Source organism: Sceloporus undulatus, chromosome 9 (genome assembly GCF_019175285.1).
Source record: "Sceloporus undulatus isolate JIND9_A2432 ecotype Alabama chromosome 9, SceUnd_v1.1, whole genome shotgun sequence".
NCBI classification, from domain to species: Eukaryota; Metazoa; Chordata; class Lepidosauria; order Squamata; family Phrynosomatidae; genus Sceloporus; species Sceloporus undulatus.
In genome coordinates, this window is record NC_056530.1 from 7,903,180 (window position 1) to 7,919,771 (window position 16,592).

The following is a 16,592-nucleotide window of genomic DNA, read 5'->3' on the forward strand; positions in this document are numbered from 1 at the left end:
CCCAATGATTCCCTATGGGCCAGCATTCCCAATGATTCCCTATGGGCCTGTATTCCCAATGATTCCCTATGGGCCAGCATTCCCAATGATTCCTTATGGGCAAGTGCTGTCATTCGCTTTAGTTCCTCCTGCGAAGGAAGCTGCTCTTCTCTCTCAAAGGCAGGAACTCTGGGGCTTCCTCCAGGAGAGGAGCCTGGCATGCGGGGGAAGGAGGCAGCGGGGGTGCCCCTTGGCTGGCATGGCTTGGCATGGCTTGGCGTGCCCTTCCTTCTTTGGGCCTGGGGAGGGGCCAGGCAGCGGAGCCGAGGCCGAGCTATAAAGCACCTGCCGCGGAGGCTGGCAGCTCCAGAGGAGTCTCTGCGGGAGAGAGAGAGAGAGACAGAGCTCCAGCCCAGCCTTCCTCCTCTTCCTCCTCTTCCTCGCCGCCGCCGTTATGCGAAGCCCGCCGTCCGGCTTCTTGTCTCTTGCCTTCACCCTCTGCGTCCTCCTGGAAGAAGGTGGGAGCCCTCTGCCATGGAGATCCCTGGGCTGTGGGGGGGTGTGTGCCCTTTTTGGGTGGCCAGATGTGCCCAAGAGGGCGAGGGACTGCGAGATGGATGGAGGACCCTGGAGAGAAATGTGGAAGGCATGCCCCCCCCACCCCCAGCAAAGCTGGAAAGAAAGAAACCCCTCCTTGGCATAGAAAGCCATGCGTTTGGGAATTCCTCCTGGAGAGCAAGGGAAGAGGGGTCCGGGAAAGGGAGGACGCCTGGCCCCCTGGGATCCCCCAATGACTCCCTATTGGCAAGTCTTCTGCAATGCTTCTGGGCAAGTCTTCTTCCCTAGTGTTTCCCGATGGGCAAGACTTCTAGAAAGCTGGAGAGACATTTGTCTCTAGGTATGCATGCAATTAGATGCGTCGGGGTCTGTGTGCACACGTGCCTACATATACGTGTTATTTATTTATTTATTTATTTACACTTGGCCCTCTTCATCCACGGATTTTTCACCCACAGATTCAAGCATCCGCGGCTTGAAAATGTTGTGGTTTTTAAAAGAGAAGTATACATTCCAAATAGCAAACCTTGATTTTCCATTTCGTATCAGGGGCACCATGTTGCTCTGCCATTCTAGTTCACAGGACTTGAGCATTCACGGATTGTTGTTATCCATGGAGTGTGTGTGTGTGTGTTCTGGAACCAAATCCCAGCGGATAAGAAGGACCCGCTGTATTTATTTAGCTCCAGGATTTATACCCCACCTTTCTCCCACAATGAGACTCAAGGCAGGTTACAATAGATTCAAAAGGACAGAGCTGAAGCCTTGACTGAGCTGGGATTTGAACCCTGGTGGAGAGCCAGTGGCGCCTAGAGGCTTGAGCGCTGGACTGTGATGCTGGAGACCAGGGTTCGAGCCTCTACTCGGCCCTGAAACCGACTGGTGACCTTGGACAAGCCACACACTCTCGGCCTCAGGGAAAGCAATGGCAAACTTCCTCTGGACCAATCTTGCCAAGAGAACACTGTGACAGGTTTGCTTGAGGATCCCCATAAGTCAGAAACGACTTGAAGGCACGCAACAAGCAATGTGTGCGCACGCATCAGTGCACAGACATGTTTTGGAGCTTGTGTTTGAAAGCATGCATCGTTCTGCACTGTCTTCCTGAAAGCTAGCCATGTGCCAGGGAGCAACACTGTGTGCCCGGCTGTGCCCCTTGTTACCTTTGCAGGCTGCCAGCTGAGTTCTGCAAAACACGCTGGGACTGCTAAGCACACAGTCACATATCTAGACACCCATTCAGCGTCTTTTATGATTTTGTAATGTTAATCATTACGGTTATGGCAGCTATAAAACTTTTCACATAGAAATGTCTGTAAGATTAGTTGGCAGATCACTGTGTTGACACACACACACACACACACACACACACACACCTGAATCTGTCAAAGACGAGCCTCTGACTCCCCCTCTTTTTCTGTCCTCTTTTCTCCTGTTTCAGGTCTCAGCTCCCCTCCAGCAAAATCCTACCTGGCAGCGGCAAGCAGCAGGCACCTAAGGACAAAGCGATGTACCTGTGCCACCTGGGAGGACAATGAATGCGTTTACTTCTGCCACCTTGATATCATCTGGATCAACACACCTGGGTCAGTGGGGCCAGTGGCTGTGGTCAGGTCTTCAAGTGGTTACAGCTCTTTTTCTAGTTAGATTTTGTGTGAGGCAGGCAAGTAGATTGGCATTAGACGGTGACGATTTTCGTCCACAGATCCTCATAAAATGGGATATTTGTGGGAAGAGTCTTAGGGGTAAAGTTACTTACATTTTTGAATGCATTTATTCCATCTCAGAATTCAAAACATGATACAGGTGATTCCTAAAAAATCTCCCACGCAGAGCTTGGAAAAATGACTTTCCCAAGTACTGCAGCTATAGAAATGCAAGTCAGCAACAGCAAAGTGCTCTTAGGACGTTATCAGACAAGGGAAATTGGAAGTATAATCCAATGGCAATCCGAATGCAATCATGGGGTTCCACGTTATTGTGTGATAGACTACCACACGCAATTTCAGGCAATGGGAAGTCAGTCCGAACGCAATCATGGGGTTTCACATTATTGTGTGAGAGGTGATCACATGCAATTTTGGGCAATGGGAAGCTATTTTCGGGCAATGGGGAGTCAGTTCGAACGCAATACGAATTCACGTAAATTTGCTGAACTATCCAATTCACGTGAATGCGTTCTTTTCATTCGAAATTAAGAGAAATTCTCCCCATGTGATAAACTCCTGAGAACATGAGCTGTGAGAGTTTCCACACACACCAGTAAAATCTTCTGTTCTCTCTCTACACAAGCTTTATGCATGCGTTATTTTATTTGGCTTGGTTTTGGAAAATGCGAAGACTTTCCTCCCGCCCCCCTAAAGGGCTAGGCAGACTTGTAGGATCAACGTTCTTTTTATTTGAACCCCAGGATCCTCTGACCAGCAAAGTGGACCTTGACTAGTGAATCTGCCAGTGGTAGGGATGGGAGACCATGCCACTTAGATTTAAGAAATAGGACACCTTTTTCCCATGGTACATGCCATCTGCAGGATTCTGAGGGTTGTAGTCCAGAAAGTAACTTGACCAAGCTCAGTCTGTTGCAGTACTAGAACTGAGTTTATAGCCTCTATACAGACAGGCCAAAATAATGCTGCTTTGGGTCACTTTGGACTGGTATGCTGTATGCTTTGGTGGCATGCTCCGCTCTGGGCCCCACAACAAACTCCAACTCCCAGAATTCCATAGCCTTGAGCCACAAAGGGTTAAAGCGGTGCCAAACTGGGTTATTTCCCCAGTGTGGATGCAGCCCTGTTCAGATGTGGTTCTAATCAAGCCTGTTAAATGCGCATTCTTGAATATGTCCTCTGGTCTGAATAATAGCTTCAGAAAAGAGGGAGAGCTGTGAGGTCAGACTTGGGATCCCACAGAGTTAATAACAAGCTGCCCAAAGATTAAGAAATGTAAAGGCTCTTAAAAGGTAACCTCATCCATAATAAGGATATCCTTGGTAAAAAATGGCGGTAAATGGCTATGATATCTTTTTGCTCTGCATGAAAAGACCAGTGCTTTTAAAATATATATATATATATATATAAGCAGCAACAATAGTATTTTTCACCAAAACTATGTTTGCACAAAATTATTTTTTTGCATGAAACCAGTGCTCCAACCTGGTGTTTTCCAGATGTGTTGGACCCTGACTTCTATAGAGCTTGGAAAAATTACTTGACTAGGGGATTCTGGGAACTGTAGTACAAAAAGCAAGCATCCAAAGCTCTGTCTCCATCATCTCTAGTCAATAAGCCTGTGATAATGGCAGTCGTACACCAATACATCTGAAGGCCACCAAGTTAAGTGAATCTGTCTTCTACTTGGCAAGGCATCTATTTATTTAGTTATTCAATTTATATCCTGCCTTTCTCCCAAAATGGGATTCAAGGTGGCTTGCAACAATTTCAAACATTATTATTCAAACATTAATTACAAAAGATAAAAAAAAAATTAAGCAGTACTTAAATTAAGAAATAAAAGTTAAAAACAAACCATTTCAATAATAAAAAAAATAACTCTCAGGCTTAACCCTCAGGCTGGCATGTATAGGGAGATGTGGTTCTTCAGATAGTCTGAACCCAAGTAGTTTAGGACTTTAAAAGTCTGCCTATATAGAGTATGTGATCCAGTGATATTTTGCTTCTGGTACAGAATGATCTCTTTGCCATAAGAACTTGAGAAGAGTCTTACTGGACTGAACCAAAGGCCTATCTAGTTCAGCCACCCTCCACCCCCAGCAGCCAGGCAATGTTTTATGGTGGCTCTCAGCCATAGTGTGCCATCTTTGAGTGCCTTGGTAAAAAGGACATACAGTGGACCCTTGGTATCTGCAGGGGTTTGGTTCCAAGAACTACTGTGGGTACCATTCAATCAATGTTTATTGATTAGCCCATAGGCCATATCAAAATAACACAAAAGCAGATAAAACACGCTACAAAAATTCTATAGAAATTAGAAAAAGCTAAATATAATAAAACCCCATGATTGCACTCAGACTGACTTCCCATTGCCCGAAATCGCAAGTGGTAGTCTATCACGCAATAATGTGAAACCCCATGATTGCATTCGGACCGACTTCTCCTTGCCCGAAATTGCGTGTGGTAGTCTATCACGCAATAACTTGAAACCCCATGATTGCGCTCAGACTGACTTCCCCTTGCCCGAAATTGTGTGTGGTAGTCTAACACGCAATAATGTGAAACCACATGATTGCGTTCGGACCGACTTCCCATTGCCCGAAACTGTGTGTGGTAGTCTATCACGCAATAACTTAAACCCCATGATTGCATTTGGATTTCCATTGGATTATACTTCCAATTTCCCTAGTCTGATAAACTCCCCCGTAAATACAGTGGCATTGCAAAATGATGTCCCTCATATAAAATGGCAAAATCAAGCTTTACCTTTTGGAATTTATATCTTTTTGGAATATTTTCAAGTCATGGGTGCTTAAATTTGTGGATAACAAATCCATGGATATGGAGAGCTGACTGTATATGTAACAACATTCCTTCCAACTGTCTTGATTTGGCAGGGAACAGCCCCAATTGATCCTATGTCATCCCACATTTTCAGCTGCTTTTAAAATGTCCCGGTTTCTCTCTCCTTCCCCTCACCACTTTCCCAATTTGATTTTGGCTGACATCCATTGCTCAAACTGAGTTCAAGGTGCAAAAGTAGCTTGTACTCAACTCAGTGTGGGGAGATGAATAACTTTTGCCATTCCCTTTGCCATCTTGATTCCTGCTCTCTTTGCACCAGCAGACAAATACTTTTGTTTAAGGAGGCATTTGGCTTACAGTATGTTGCAGCAGAAGGAACTTTAATAGGTGCAGTAGTCTTTGCATTTTGGTATGTTTTAATGCTGTTTTTAACTTTTAACTTTTAAATCAAAGTTTAGTTTGTGTTTTAACTTTTGTACTAAGAGTTTTTCTATTGTATTGTGCTTTTAAGACATTGTTATGCCACCTTGAATGCTGTGTTGGGAGAAAGGTGGGTTAGAAATAAATTAATAGAATAAAAAAAAATAGAATAAAAAATTCTGAAATTTGGTGGAGGTGGTAGCATTGGAGGGCATTTTAAAGTGTTATTGTAAAGCTTGCTCAGTCACTGGCCTGGTGGCATCATAAACATCCTTGCTAATCCAACAAAAAAGTTTAATTTGTGTACTTTCTTGTTTTACATCAGACATGCTATACCCTATGGCCTTGGAAATCTACAAAAACGACAGAAGAGAACACTTGGCCGGTGTGAATGTTTGCATACTAAGGACAGGATATGTACAGACTTTTGCCATGGCAAGTCTTGGTAAGTTCTAGGTGGTCGTCTGTTGTTGTTGTTGCTGCTGCTGCTGTTGTTGTGTGCCTTCAAATGACTTCCATCTTATGACAACACTAAGGTGAATCTATCATGGGGTTTTCATGGTACAGAGAAACTGCAGAATAGAAGTTTTGGTAACTACTTTCCATGCAGCACAATAGGCACAATTGCAGTATGCCTCCCTTCACATGTACAGTGAGGCCGTGCCATACGCAGGCTCATTATAGGCAGCTTCCAGCATATGGGGAAGGTGCCGGGAGAGTGGGAGAATGGTGCATGCGCAAGGCCATTTTTTGCCTTACACGGGAGGGGGAGGGGGTCCAGAACAGATCCCCCACGTAAGGCAAGGGCAGACTGTATTACATTCTCTAACCATTATGGATCAGATCACAGGCCATTCTAGTCCAGCATTCTGTTATCATAGTAGGCAACTGGATGTCTTTTAGAAGCAAGACATGAATGGAACACCTTGTATTCCCAGCAACTGGTGTCTTAAAAATGCACCTGTACACATACTCTGATCTATGAATTATGTGCTACATCAAGTCATCATGTGCCATTGCTAGCTGGGGATAATGTAAGTTAGCTGGACGCCACAGTTCAAGAAGGATATTGAATCATAGAATCATAGACGCCTTACAGACGGGCCTAAGTGGCGCCGTCGTTGCGCCAGGAATACGCGCGAGGGGCGGCGCTTCCGGACGTGCCTTGCCCCTCGCGTGTATTCCGTACGGCAAGATGGCAGTGCCCTATACAGACAGGCACCGCCATCTTGACGTAACGGACGCACAGCGTCCGGACGTCTAAACCCGGAAGAGCCGTCGCGAGTGTGCACTTTCGCACTTGCGGCGGCTCTTCCAGGTTGCCGGAAGGAGTGCGATTTCTGCACTCCTTTTTTGCAGCGTGGGGGAGTCGCACGGTTTGGCTGCAGCAGCTCCCCCACGCTACAACCGGCAGCAGCCCAAGACTGCCCCTTTTGGGTGGTCTGTAACGGGCCATAGAATCATAGAGTTGGAAGAAACTGCAAGGGCCATCCAGTCCAACCCCATTCTGCAATGCAGGAACTCTCAATCAAAGCATCCCTAACAGATGGCCATCCAACCTCTGCTTAAAGACCTCATATTGGAACATGTTCTGTTCAGAGAAGAGCAACCGAAATGGTCAACAGTCTGGAAACTGAGCAAAAATGACTTAGGGAGCTAAGTATGTTTAGTTTGGAGACGAGAAGATTGAGACCCCATTTCGGTCTTTATGGCAGTTCTGTCCATCTGCACAACATGTGATGACTTCCGATGAACTACCACAGACTTTCCCTGTTAACCCAATTTTGTCCCAGAGTTAGCAATGTTGTGCAAAGCCCTAGTGTTTCCCTGAAAATGCAGGGTTAACATGGGGTTGGGTTTTGTGGCATGTGAACAGTTGCACTGGGCCCAAACTGGGCCGGCCCATTGTTTGCACACCAGGTGCTGCACATTGCCCCTTCCCTGGGAGGCCCCTGCCATGTGATCCCTTTGCCCTTTCATCTCTTCCATGGGTGAGTTCATCCTCCAGAGAATGGAGCTCCTGCAGGTGCAACAGTGGTGGCTACAGATCTGGAGTGTGGGGATGGCCCAGCTATGGCAGTGCAGTGCCAGTCCAGCTGGCCCATGCAAACAATGCTGTGGTGCCCCTAGACAGGTTCCTCCCCAGAGAGACCAAAAGGACCCCTTCCTTGTTGTTCTTCCATCAGTAGGCTAAAGTCTTTTTATGCAAGTTGGATTTTAAAACAGAATGTTTTTAAGAATGGGGTGGGGATGCTGTACTGTTTTAATTGTACTGTTTTTAACTGCTTTTATCTTTTAAAACTGCATTTTGTTCTTTTAATGTATGATACGTTTTAATGCTGTTACAGTTTAATGCTTTCATTGTATTTTTGTACATTTTAGTTGTATTTTTCTTTTAAACTGAGAGCCACTTTGAGTCCTAATTTTGCAACATGTGCGAATAATAATAATGATAATAATAATTCCATAGCATTCCTATACCACTTTGTTTTCTTTTACTTTCTGCCTATCTTTGAGGAGACTGATGTAAATTGGTGACTAGTGGAATTTATCTTAGAATATAACAAAGGGGTAGACTAGTTAGTTTCTCACCTATGAATCCAATTTTTTTGATGAGGTCAGTTTGGGACCTTGTTCTGTGCTTTTCCAAAAGGGCTTAACCCTGTTGTTGTTGTTTTTGTGTGCCTTCAAGTCTTTTTTGACATATGGTGACCCTGAGACAGGGTTTTCTCAACAAGATTTGTTCAGAGAGGGTTGGCCTTTGCCTTTCTCTGAGGCTGAGAGAGTGTGACTTGCCAAAGGTCACCCAGTGGTATCCATACTTGTGTGTGGATTCAGACCCGGATCTTTGGAGTCATAGTCCAACACTCAAGATGCTACATGCTTAGCTTTACACTCTCCTTATCTGATTGTAGTTCTGTTAGTCATGTCATGTCTGAGCAGAAATGGTCCGTATCAGTGATATGCAATGATATGCAATTATACTAATATTTATAGGCAATATGGATATGGGTGGTGGGAAAGAGAAAGATAGAGAAAGAGATAATACAGACTGAGCTCAGACTTTATCAATCATAGAATCGTAGAGTTGGAAGAGATCACAGGGGCCATCCAGTCCAACCCCCTGCCATGCAGGAAATCCAAATCAAATCAAATCAAATCAAGGATGGCCACTGAAATTTATGAGGCTTATTAGTCATGGTTCCTTTGATTTCTAGGCATGACCTGAGTGTGGATCGAACTCATTGTTCTTTATGCCAAAAGATTTTGTCAGAGTCACTCAGTATTGTTATTCAGGGACCCTGTTATTAATGGTTTGAAAAGGACCTTCTAATTAGAATCATAGGCGCGTTACAGACCACTCAAAACGGGCGGTCTCACACCGCTGCCGGTTGCTGCATCCAGGAACCGCAACAGCCAAACCGCGCGCGCGGTTCCCGGGCGCAGCAAGAAAGAAGTGCCAAAATGGCGCTTCTTCCTGCGCCCCAGAAGAGGTGCTGCAAGGTGCGAGGCGCGCACTTGTGGCGCCACTTCCGGTGCGCAGCATCCGGACGTGAAAATGGCGGCGCCCATCTGTATGCGGTGCCGCCATTTTGACTTACTCATTACGTGCGAGGGGCAAGGTGCGTCAGGAAGCGCCGCCCCTCACGTGTAACGACAGCGTCTCATTGGCCCATTTGTAACACGCCACTGACTCACAGAGTTGGAATAGACCATGAGGGCCATTCAGTCCAATCCCTTGCTATGCAGGAATACACAATCAAAGCATCCCTGACAGTTGGCCATCTAGCCTCTATTTAAAAACCTCAAAAAATGAGGTTAAATGATCCAACTTTCTCATCCGCGTTAAAAAAAAAAAAAGCCTGGCATGGGCCCATTTTATAGACACTGGAATCTGAACTCTTTGGGACCCATAACCATAAGAGAATGATTGTATAATGTAAGGATTTGTTTATGTCAAAGAGAGAGAAAGCAGAGTCATAGTCGTGTAATTGGCTTCTTGAAAAATCCTTCCAGTGTTTTCCAAGAATAAGGCAGTGTCTTCATTTAACCATATACATAGACACAGGTACTTTGACCTGAATTTCTTTGTGATAGCAGGCAGGAGGGGATGTTATGTGCTTTTATACACAACTCTGCAACTTTGGTAAAGCTCATATTGTCTTGTTCCCCACCCCAGGAATTTGAAGAAGTCTATGCTGCCCCCAAGCACAGGAGTGCTACTGAAGCTTCTCCAGACCCACAGCATGAAGCCCCATAAACTGAATTTCTGAGTGCTCAGGTACAAGTCCTCTTGGGTCACCTTTCTGGTTGTACTGCTATGTGCATACAGTAGTGCTTCCCTGCTTCCAGAGAAACTTGGGCCCCATCTAGAGAGACATGCTTTCAAAATACTTTGAAGTAAGCTGGAAATCATAGTTGTGTTGAAAATGCTGATCATTTTCTGCTGGGAATCCTTACTTCCCCCTCAAAACTATCACAGATGCCAGGCACAGCACTTAAACATATTTTAGCACCCTTATGCTTGTGAGATAGACATATGCAGCCACTTGTAAGAGAAGGATCAGAATCCACTCAAAAGGCTATTTTATGACACTGTGGGACAAAGTAGACAGGATAAAAGGAGCGACCACAGGCTGCTTCCTCCCCCATTGCCGCGGGAACACTGTGGGACTGTGGCAACCAAATGCCATGTTCCTGAGGGCAGCCGCTGCTGCTGTCTCAAATGGGCCACAAAAAGGAGTGGTTAAGAAACCTCTCCTTTTGTGGAGAGGATTGGGCCACGTTAGTCGGCCGCCACATGGCCTCTGCATGATCTGGGGGCATATGTCATGTACATGTCTCATCCCCAGATGGGTCCAACAGCAGTTTTTTTGGGGCTGTCTGTTTGAGGCTGGTGAGAAAGAAATGAGGGGAGAGGAAATGTTAAGCACTCCCATTTCCTTCCCACTTTAAACCAAGACAAGCCTGTTCAGCAGCCATTAAATTGTCTCCACACTGTTCCTCTTCCTCACCAGGAAGAAGTAGCATCTCCTCATTGGCTTGACAGCTCTCTCTTAGAGAGACAGAGGTGTTTATCACATGGAGGTTTTTGCAGCGTTTTGCAGCTCAAATCCATGGTGACTGCAGGTCCAACGATGTGAATTCACGTGATAACATGATGTGTTATCACACGCAATTGCTTTCTATGGGGGCTTCTTCCGTGGCGCTTCTGTAGTGAATCCAAAATGACTCCTCATTTTGGTGAAATTTGTAACAAGCGAATTCATAGAAATGGCTTCCAAGCTCACTTCGATTTCACTCTGAATTGGTCTGGTGTGGAATGCAACTTTGCTTCTGCTCTGGTACACCTCCACAAATCCTCCCGGTTGCCAATTTCCCATGATGCAGCGCTGCAATTTCCCCCCATTTCCTTTCAGTGGTCCTTTCACTTTTAGGGCAACTTTCAGGGCAACTCATTTTTTATTTGTGTGTATGTGCGTGAATGTGAATATACAGATATGTATGTCTATCTATATATGTGTGTGTTGAAATTGCTGAAATGGAAGGGGAAATAAAAAAAGGGGGATGAAGAAGACATAGAAATATTCACGAGGCAAATATTCACGCAATCACACAATTACGCGAAACAGGGAACAAGAACTTGCGCCCCCTTTCACCCCAGAAATGTAAAAGGTCACGATGCATTCAGACCCTCACTAAGCATGTGCAAGGGTCCCAGTTTGAATCGTTGAATGCGCATGGTATGCACCGGTGTGGTAACACAGTTTGCACTCACTCTGCTTTGCTTGATCCGCATCACGTGACTTGCCTTGGATTCGATTCCTCCTCAATTCAGAAGGGCAAGGGAAGGGCAACCAGGTGTGATAAAACATTCACGTTATAATGTGAATTCGCATAGCTGAACCAGGAGTCACCCCGGATCTGAGCTGCAAAAACTTCCATGTGATAAACACCAGAGACGGAGGCCTAAAAAAGAAGGAGCCTAATGGAGCCGGGTGGGACATGAAGCTACCTGCTTGCTGTATGATCTTGCTCAAAATTTGACAGTTATAGATGCTCCTTTGCTTTTAGAATTGTTTGGAGGGCAGAATTTCCCAACTAGTGGATTTGACAACCACGGGACCTCTGTGCATTTGGCAGAAGCCAAATATGGTGTAGTCCCCCCCCCAATTCTATGCAGTTGTTAAGGGGATGCCTTGAGCCTTTTGCTGATTTAAACATGGAGTCAGCTCCCACAAAAATGGCCACTCCTGTAGAGTACTAAGGGAGTGTTGTGTGAGATCCTGACCAGTTTCTTTCTTCTCTTTTTTTAGTGAACATGCTCTTTTAGGTGCCTTGTTTACCAGAAGGCAGCAAAAAAACATTCCTTCTATGAAAGAAGAAAATCAGGAGGACAAAACAATCAATCCTGCAAAGATGCTTCTAAGTAGAAATAGTGGAAGGCAAGACCATTGAACAAGATGAAATGAAATGAAACCAAATGAAATGTCCAACCAAGTGTGCAAAGAATAGCAGAGATGACACACCACAGTCTCATTAGAACTTCAGATATCATGGTGAAAAGAACAGAACTTCTCCTTTTGTCGGCTCTGTGGCGCCTTGGGAAGGTCTGTCCAGTTTGTTGGATGAGAGGATGTTTATTTTCTCAGATGCCAATAGCACTCCTTAGCTGATGTCTTTGTAAATGGCTGACCTTTGGGTAAAGGCAGTGCCACGATGATAGCTTCTATTGCTCTGTGTGGTTCTGTATATGATAATGCCAGACACCCCTACCTCAGGACCTGGTTCACTCTTACCCCCACAACACTGCACTTTACACATGACTGGCTGATCATCAGACTGTTGCTGTTTACCTCTTTCCCCTTCTAATTCTCGCTTTTAGCACATTTCTCCCTATGCTGCCTTGTATCACAGGGGAATATATACCTTGCGTAGACATGAGACTACACAAGGACATGAGTTCCTTGCAACTCTGTTTTGGTTGTCCTCAAAATACGAAGCATCCAATTTGTAGTATGCTTGCCTTGCACCCTGTTTAAATAAATTGTCATAGCGCCACAGAGTTAGTCTCAAGAGTTCTACAAGGTCCCTTTGCAGTTCCAATTTGAAAATGTTTTGAAGTCATAGGTATATGAGGATACTGAGGGCTTTGGTAGGGGTTGTTAGACACATGGGTAGGCTAATGGTTCAGAAAATTATTTGCAATGCTGCTTTTTGTTGAGCCAGACCACAGGTCTTTGTAGTATGCTGTTGTCTACTCTGAAGGCTCTGTCTAGGGCTTGGTCAGATGGTTTTCCTAGTGCTGCTACTTGAGATATTTTTTAAAACAGCAATTAACTGGAAATGTGGGGATTAGGAACATCTGTGCTTTAGTACTGAGCTATCTTGTTCACATATCAAATTATTTCTAAGGTAAGAGAGTTCTGCAGGCCTGGTGTTCATATGCATGTGTAGCATAGTGGGAATGTGTCAGTTTTACTACTATGCTTTGAAACCTTACTGATATTAACCAAAGAGCTATCTAGGCCTGTGAAATGGAATTGGCATTTTTTTACATTCTTTCTCCTGAGCCATCTTTAAACCATGAAGGAGAGGACCACCGCATTATGCACTCTTTCACACTACATAGCTATAGTCATTTGATATCACTTTTAACTGCCTTGGCTGCATCCTATAGAATCCTGGGGTTTGAAGTTTGGTGAGACACCAGGTCTCTCTGGCAGAGAATTCTAAATACCTCATAAAACTACAAATCCCAGAATTCCATAGGATGGAGCCATGACAGTTAACGAGCTATTACAGTGTTGTAAGTGTATAATGTCAAGGAGATACAAATTGCTCAGCCAAGTTGCTAGTTTAAGGTCCCATTCACACTATGAAAATAACCCAGTGTGAAACCGGGTCAAGGGAAAAGGTAGTGGGAACACTGATCCGGTATTGCATCACTATGGAGATCCGGATCTCCGCAGGACAAAACAGTAAGCGTGATTGTCCCCTAAGTCAACTTGGTTGTGTTTGATATCTTGTTGTATGATAGGATAGTATAAATGGATTATATGTCATCTGGCAAAACAGAATGCAATTTTCTATTTCATTTCTACTCAGATGAATTCCAATTAAGTTCAGTAGGATTTACCCCCAAGGAAGTGTGTATATGATTGTAATCCTAGTGTAGCTTTCACAAGGAAGATTTACATGAACACTGAATGGTCACTTAATTGTATTTGATGTGGCAGCTCAGATCACATGGAAAATCTCTCTGGACATAACAGTGGGGCAACTGATGTGCGTCCATGGTCCCTGCTTAGAATTCCAGATGCTAGGAATATGTGGGGAGGTGAAGAATTGGTGCTGAGAGGTTGTCAACATTTCAACTAGATTGGCCAGAGATTTCTTTATAGTCGGCACAGTTTCAGCTTTAAGAAACTGCAGTGATGAATTCACACTTAGCTTTCTGTATAGAGAGAAGTCAGCGAGGGAAAGGCAACCTTTTTCTCTCTCTAACTAATCCACAGGCTCAGCAAAACAAACATAAAGTGAATTCGGAAACCTTACTGCAAAGTCTGGATCCTTCCCTTAAAAAATATTCCCCTGTATGCATAAAATTAACTTCAACAGAGCCAGGTTAGCACTTTCCTGCTGAGCAAAGAAATATTTTACTTAAAGAGGGGCTTTCAAAAGTGCCATCTTATTCAGACAATTTGAATGTGCTACAGCCTTAAATCTGCCATGTGATTTCTTTTTTCTTTTCTTTTCCTGTATGTAGACCACTTCTTTCAGTTTATGTGGCCAAGGATATGGGTGTTATTAAGAGGAAATAAGTTTCTGTAGCACATTTTCAACCAGTAAGTAGAAAAGTTGTAGAGAATTCAGACACCCTCCAGATGCTGGCTTCTAGCTTCCATCTATCTCAGTCAGCATGGCCAGTGATAAGGATGAATGGGAGTCTAGCCACTTTGAAAGGCCACACCTGCAATAGCCAGAGATTTTTTGGAACAATGTTGCTTCCTTGCCACATGGTTTCTACCCTAAATCAAACATCAGTTACCTTTCCACAGCCTATGGGAAGAATGCAGTTCACTTCCTTTTGAATTCCTTCCATGCCTAAAGCACAGGACACTTTAGTTACTTTCCTCATGCATGGTCTCTTCTGTTACAAAGCATGGAGGGAGGGAAAAATCTGGTTTCTGCAAATGGATCAGTGCTCCAGATAAATGCACTTTTGGGTTTGTGGTGTGACTAGATGTTGCGGATTTAGTTTATGGTGATGGTGATAATGGTTTAAAGGGTGCCTCTTGATGTTGAGATGTCTGTCATATTCTATGCATGAACAAAATGTTCCTTTTAAAAACTACATTTCAGATTTTGTGATGAAAATGGGCAGAAGACCAGCTGATTGATGCACTATTGCACATAAAGCATTCATTTCGAATTCATTTAGCATCCAAATTCAGAAAAGTTTGTTTGTGTGTGTGTGTGTGTGTGTATTTGCACCTGTGAAGATTTTGTTCAGCCTCAGAAGAAGTGTTTTTGTATGCCTGGGGAAGTCTGCACCTGGGATCACCAGAAGCCTTATGATCTATGCAACTTGTGTCTCATAAGATTCTCTATCCACAATGCCCCGCTGTTCATATCTGTGCGCATTTGATATGTAGCAACCCAATATTTGGATATAAATTTGGAGCTATATATACATATATATCTATATATGCACATATATTTATTTATTTTTAAAACTTTTTTTTACTGTAAAATGCAAATGTTGATTTGTAATAAATGAAAAGCAAAACAATTTTTTAAAATGGATTGTCCAACTGCCTGACTTAAGTGTCCTATGAGTTGAAGTAATAGTGGTGGGTGAGACTAGAATGGAGGTAGACTGGTTTATTCCACAGGACTGTCTCTGTGGGAAGGGGATGGAAGGGCCAAGATGATCAAGGAACTCAGAGGACTTTTGGAAGGGATAGATGATTCTAACAAACTCAGACTTGTTAAAGTTCTTCAGTTGTGCAAAGTTTGGTTCAACTTGGTCCATATCAAATGGTGATCTCCCTCCTCCCTTAGAAGGAAATATGTATTTTAAAAATACGCACATTTTAATGTACTTACTTCAAATGCATGCATTTCCCCATAAATTTTCTCGTAAACTAAATGTCTTTGTGCACATGTTTAAATGCATTTATTTCTCTGGAGTTTATCACACGGGAAGAATTTTTCTTAATTTTGAATGAAAAGAAAGTGGGGCCAGAACGCATTCCCATGAATTCTCTAGTTCAGCGGATTTACGTGAACTTGAATTGCGTTCGAACTGACTTCCCATTGCCTGAAATTGCATGTGGTAATCTATCACGCAATAACGTTAAACCCCATGATTGCATTCAGATTGCCATTGGATTATACTTCCAAGTTCCCTTGTCTGATAACATCTTCTGTGTACATTTTTAAAATGTATCCACTTTTGAAAATGCTTGTTTGAAACAGAGAGAGAATTGCATTGAGAGAGAGAATTGCAAGGAGGGGCAAAGGGATAAGTTCTAGAGAGCCCTGCTTGTGTTCTCTGCATTCCTAGTCATCTAACCTACCACCATGCGCTCCCCCCCCCCACATTAATATTTTGGTAGCACAGGAGGTGGACTCCATGTGGCCCACTGCCAAACTACCTGAAGCCACAGGTCCCTCACTAAATCTGTTTCGTAGCCCCTGACCTATCCATTCTTACCTCGCTTTACTTTTGCAGCCCCAAGAATGTGTGAACTGCATCTCTCGGAAGGTTCTGGAAGCAGCAATTTGCCTTTTAAATAGCTCACATCTCCCCCTGAGATATTTAATATCCCTATCAAAAATCCAGAAGTGAATTTCTTTGGGGCATTTGGGGCAGTCCCTGTGGCCCCCTGAAGGCCCTAGGGCCCATAAACTGACCCCCTGAACCCACCACAGCTGCACACTGTGGCTAACGGAGGCATCAGCCATTCCCTCCCACGCACACTCCTCCCCTGGTTTCACTCTGCCTTTTGGATTGTCGGATGACCAAGCTTCAAGCAAGTAGTAATGTCCACCCTGCCCTCAGTATCTCACCCTAGTTTTCTCCTTCTCCACAGGTCTCCAGCACCCCTTTTATTTTAAAGCTCCCAGGGAAGCTGGGTCCTGATCCTTGAA

General features: G+C 44.1%; 1 protein-coding gene across 1 annotated transcript; it reads left to right on the forward strand.

Annotated features, from left to right (window-relative positions):
- The first annotated feature begins 288 nt into the window (after window positions 1–288).
- Window positions 289–15,272, forward strand: EDN2 (endothelin 2). The gene is made up of 5 exons (XM_042439866.1): window positions 289–497; window positions 1,979–2,123; window positions 5,758–5,877; window positions 9,613–9,714; window positions 11,750–15,272. Exons 1-4 carry the CDS (start codon window positions 434–436, stop codon window positions 9,704–9,706), a joined length of 423 nt encoding a protein of 140 aa, XP_042295800.1. The 5' UTR covers window positions 289–433; the 3' UTR covers window positions 9,707–9,714; window positions 11,750–15,272.
- The last annotated feature ends 1,320 nt before the right edge of the window (window positions 15,273–16,592 follow it).

Bases quoted from the DNA above. Each gene is read 5' to 3' on its own strand.
- EDN2 (XM_042439866.1), top strand. From the start codon at position 434: ATGCGAAGCCCGCCGTCCGGCTTCTTGTCTCTTGCCTTCACCCTCTGC. The intron at 498-1,978 runs GTGGGAGCCCTC...CTCCTGTTTCAG, and splicing joins CTGCGTCCTCCTGGAAGAAG to GTCTCAGCTCCCCTCCAGCA. The intron at 5,878-9,612 runs GTAAGTTCTAGG...TCCCCACCCCAG, and splicing joins TTTTGCCATGGCAAGTCTTG to GAATTTGAAGAAGTCTATGC.